This window comes from Phalaenopsis equestris, unplaced genomic scaffold, assembly GCF_001263595.1.
Source record: "Phalaenopsis equestris unplaced genomic scaffold, ASM126359v1 Scaffold000361, whole genome shotgun sequence".
In the NCBI taxonomy this organism is placed as follows: Eukaryota; Viridiplantae; Streptophyta; class Magnoliopsida; order Asparagales; family Orchidaceae; genus Phalaenopsis; species Phalaenopsis equestris.
This window is the reverse complement of record NW_018164803.1, coordinates 129,077-134,140: the sequence shown is the minus strand read 5'-3', so window position 1 is coordinate 134,140 and position 5,064 is coordinate 129,077. Positions and strand designations below refer to the sequence as shown.

At 35.0% G+C, this 5,064-nt stretch overlaps 1 protein-coding gene across 1 annotated transcript in view; it reads left to right on the top strand.

Annotated features, from left to right (window-relative positions):
• LOC110026278 overlaps positions 1-4,719 on the top strand; it is a 13,596-nt gene extending 8,877 nt beyond the window's left edge. The window contains exons 5-6 of the mRNA XM_020727161.1: positions 4,087-4,248; positions 4,428-4,719. Coding sequence (XP_020582820.1) covers positions 4,087-4,248; positions 4,428-4,556 — 291 coding nt within the window. The 3' untranslated portion in view covers positions 4,557-4,719. The remainder of the gene's footprint in view (positions 1-4,086; positions 4,249-4,427) is intronic.
• The last annotated feature ends 345 nt before the right edge of the window (positions 4,720-5,064 follow it).

Sequence of the window (5,064 nt, the reverse complement as noted above, 5' to 3'; positions counted from 1 at the left end):
AAAGGAAGTACACATTGGACCTATTGAAAGAAACTGGTATGCTTGGATGCAAACCAATAGACACTCCAATAGACCCGTATAAAAAGATTGGAATGGAGAATGATAGTTTACATGTCGACAAAGGACGATATCAGTGACTTGTTGGAAGACTTATTTACTTATCCCACACCAGACCAGACATGAGCTTTTCAGTAAGTATAGTAAGTCAATTCATGAACTGTCTTACTGAGGAACATATGGGAGCTGTCAACCGTATGTTAAGATACTTAAATATGACACCAGGGAAATGATTATTATTCAAAAGGAATGATAGTCAAAAGGTAGAAGTCTTTGCTAATGCTGACTGGGTAGGAGATATATCCACCCGACGATCAACCTCTGGGTATTGCTCTTATGTATGCGGCAATCTAGTGACATGAAGAAGCAAGAAGCAATCGGTGGTATCTCGGAGTAGTGCAGAAGCAGAATACAGAGCACCGACGTTTGGTATCTGTGAAGGAATATGGATCAAAAGATTTCTCAAGGAGCTTAGAATTATGAGAGAAAATTCTATCAAGATGTTCTGTGACAATCAAGCTGCAATCAGTATCACAAAGAATCTTCTTCATCATGATTGAACGAAACACATTGAGATTGATCGGAACTTCATTTCAGAGAAGGTGGACAATGAAATCATTGAATTGGTCTATACTCCTTCTAGAGACCAAACCGCAGACATTCTCATCAAGGCTCTCCCTAAGTCCAGTTTTGATGAGCTAACCAACAAGTTGGGCATGTACAATCTGTACAACCCACCTTGAGGGGGAGTGTGGAATTACACTCATTATTTCTTTAATTCTATTTAAGTACTTGTTATATTTAGTCATAATATAAAAAGGGTAATTCCTTAATTATTGGTATTTATGTTTATTAAATTATAGGAATTACTTAATTGTATGGAGATTTTTTTCCTCTTTTTTTCTCGTGTATTCATCTATTTATAGGTGAATTATTTATGTATTCAGTGAGAAAAAAGGTTATTCAAAACTCAAGATCTAAATCTAATATGAATCGCTTTGCCTTAACTAAACTGGCCTATGGATGACATGAAATAAAAAGGATAAATTTGAAGCATTCAGGCAAGATTGGTCACAGGTGGTGTTGATGGGCTTCACTGACGGATTGTTTGCTGGTGTTCTCCCTTTGGCAGTGACAATATCATAATTGAGGGTGGTGATAGCCTCTGCAGTTGTCAGCTGCCGATTGCGGCGTTTTAGCACGGTGATACCCACAGCAGTTTTCGGTGGCTTGTTGCGGCATTCTGACTTGGTGAGATCCATTGCAGTAGCCATCTATGGATTGTGTCGACCAGGCAACGGTCAATTAAAGCTGAGAAGTTTCGTCTGCGTCTTGCGATTCTCCTGCAATGGTGAACTATACATAGGGGCAGCTGCCATCTATGGCTCTTCTGTGATGGACTTAATGGAGGGTTGTTTTGTGCGTGAAATTTGCAAATAGTATAATTTAGATGTGATTTTTGTAATATCTGTAGCTTTGAGTGCCTTGTATGTAAATCATATAGTTAGATATCCTATATTTATTTCATTAATACTGCATTCATTCAAGCCTCTTCTCCTTTCCTCTTCCCTACAGTTAGAGATCCTTAGCTCAACGTCACTGCTTATACCTCTCCTGCCAATAACTTCTTTATTGGTCAATGCCCGCTATACCCACCATATGTAGCAACTCCAAGAAACTAGAGAATGTATCTTCTTTTGTTGACGCCACCGGATATTGATCCTCAACCTTCTTAGCATCCTTATTGCCCATTTCAAAACATGAGCTTGAAAATCTATTTTTTTGTGATACCACCTTATTCTTTAGTAGCTCTCACTGGTACTTTATCCTCACTAGTACTTTATCGCAAATTATTACTTTTAAATTCATTAGCATCTGTTAGCAATAATCATCGAATGAAAGGAAAGTATTTGTGTATAGGTCGATCACAAGTGTGCTTGATTTTGTTTGTATCTAATATTTTTAGTTCCTTGGGCATGTGCTTACACACCATCCTTAAATATCTCTTGAAACTTGGTCTATTCACTTGTTGGGGTTTCTCATCTTGCATGGCTTGACCTGGCCTTAATGTTCGTTCTTTCAATTTAATCATCCCAAAAGTTATAGACAGGATTATCGGCTCTTTATCCATGAAGTAACACATGAAAAGTTACATATGCACATAATAAGGGCAAATAAAAACTTATAAAGTATGAAGGTTTTCTCTCTTTTTTTTTTAAATCCACCTTACTCCAGGTATCTTAGAAGCCAAATGAATATTTTGTCCTTTGTTGATTGGATAAATTAGATAACACAAATCAATTGTATTAGTCTTGAGTAATTCTTCATGTGACCTACAAATTGTTCTTTTATTCAGAGATTGTGCATCTGCTAAACCTGTGCTAAACCTTTTTTTTTTTTTTTTTTACATTGGTGTTCCTGGAGATGTCCTCTTCATACCTGTTTCTCTGACTAGTCTTTCTGCTAAACCTTTTTTTTTTTTTACATTGGTGTTCCTGGACATGTCCTCTTCATACCTGTTTCTCTGACTAGTCTTTTACTACTTTCTTAAAATTGTTTTTAAAGAAATTAAAATCTAAAGAATTTAGATTGGAAAGCTTAACTTTTCAATGTAGTCACGTTTCATTTTTTTTTCTCTTATATGTCCTAGACTTCTATGTAATTTATGTTACTCTGCATTTGAGTTTACAGTTGCTTATACTATTTGGGTTTTGAGGTCATCATTACTTTATTGTGCTATATCCATAACCCCTTGTTCCCTTCCAAGTGTAATAGATAAGGTCTAGTTCTATCCTTCATTACCTAGCTATTAAATTCCTCTTTAAGCTTGGAATATGCTTTATCTTGTGAAGCTGTTGCATAGTTTTATTTGCAAAAATGATTCATATATTACCTACTCAAACAGTACCTAACGACACTTTATTAGCAAAATAACTTTCATAATGCCTTGTGGTATAGTTAGAAGTAAGTTTTTTATATGATGATGAATGAAATAAAACATTTTTGTCCAAGTCTCATAATTCTGTGGAACTATCAATATTAGGGATTCTTGCACAATTGATCTCCTCAATGGTAATATTCATAGAATCATCCATTTGATTTGAGACTCTCACACTTTCTCTTCTAGTGACAATTTCTTTTTTATATTGATAGTCTTACAGCATGCATTGTTGTGTCCTAAAATTTACCCGTTGATGATAGGATCTTCTCAGTTGTTGCTCTTTGATATTAGGTTGTTCTCAATTGCTGCTCTTTTTTATTCTTCTCCCTCTCCCTTTGCTTCTAAGTCTCAAAACAACAACAAAAGAATTTTAACGTTATTTTTATCTCTGTGCGTCTTCACTTGACATCCAGTCATTGATATTATTGAGTTGAAGATGCCGATTTTATTCTTGCATCCAAGTTACTACTATCAAATTTGTCTGTCTTGACCTTTCCCTATTCATTAGCCATTGCTCCTGTTCTTTTGTAAATCCTCAAAGCTAGATAACATATGAGAGATATGACATTTATGCGGAGAAAGGAGAGTTCCTTCCTATTCCACTATTATTGGAAAGCACTATGTCCCTTTTTCTTTCTTTTTCACTCTATCCATGTGCCTCTTCCTCTGCCACAGGTCAGACTCCCTCACTAAAATTGTTGGACTCTTGCCTCGGATTAAAATTTATCAACTAGTTTAGATTTGATTTATAAAAAGTCAGCCAGGTATAAGTCCAGAACTTTTCCTTGAATTTAAACTGATTCATCTCCTCCACATTTTAACATTCAAAAAAGATGTATTACTTAAAACGATAATTCCTGTGAAATTTATAAGGTCCTTATCTTTCTAAGCATTCTCATCTTCATTTTTCATATGATAATTCACTTGAAACCTTAATGCAAACTTACAAAGTATAATTTTGGTAACTTTATAAAAACATTTGACTTGCAAGCCATGGATTTTTTGCTTTTAAACTTAGAGAGGGACATGCGCTATCAAAGAAGACTGTTGAAAACCTTTCTACCTAACTCTTTCTTTACTTGATACAGGATCTTTTAGCTCTTGAGGAGAAGATGGGATCAGTGAGCACTGCCCTACCAGAGGAGGTCCTTTCAAAGTGTCTGCAGGTAAGTACCTACAGAATAAACAAGCTTCATGTGCCAGGGATTTCTGGCCATGGTGATGATGATTTCAAGTGCAGTGTTTGTCAGGTAAAATTTTATCCTTGTTTTGGAAGAAATAGATACACATTTCTAAAGAAAAACTCCGCAGACATTTCATATTTACATTTTTAAACAGTTGTATTTTTGACTTGTAACTGAACATATATACATAGGAAGCTCTCATCAGTTGGCTTTAACTTTAATGGTGATGATTTATGACTTTCCAGGAAGAATATATGGTTGGGGAAGAATTGGGGAGGCTTTCATGCAAGCATCATTATCACGTGACATGCATTCAACAATGGCTTAGGTTGAAGAACTGGTGCCCCATATGTAAAGCTCCAGCTTTATCTTAAGAAAGTCTGTTGGCTTGATTCTTATATACATTTGTTCATGCAAAAATCCTTGCTTTTTCATATTTGTGGTCTGTGAACATGGTGTTCTCTAATGCTGCACTGAAAAACATTCTTGTAGGGACACTCGGCTCTTTGATTTTGAAAGTATTGAAGGGAGGAATTGAAACAGAAATGAAAATAGTTGAGAATCTTGTTGAAATTAGTTTCCGCTCATTTTGTTTGGGGCTATTAAGGGGAAATTGAGGGGACAAGAATTTTCATTATTTTCTTTGGTTGATGAAAAATCTATTTTTTGTTTTTTTTTTTTTTTGTTTGTGATGAGAGAATATGAGTCGCATGGATTTTCATTATTTTCTTTGGTTGATGAAAAATCTTTTTTTTGTTTTTATTTTTTGTTTGTGATGAGAGAATATGAGTCGCATGGAAGGCTTTTCTGTTTTTAATTTTATATTAAGGTTTTGTAGGGAATTGTTGGTGAAATATTATAATTGTTCTAATTTCCTAACAA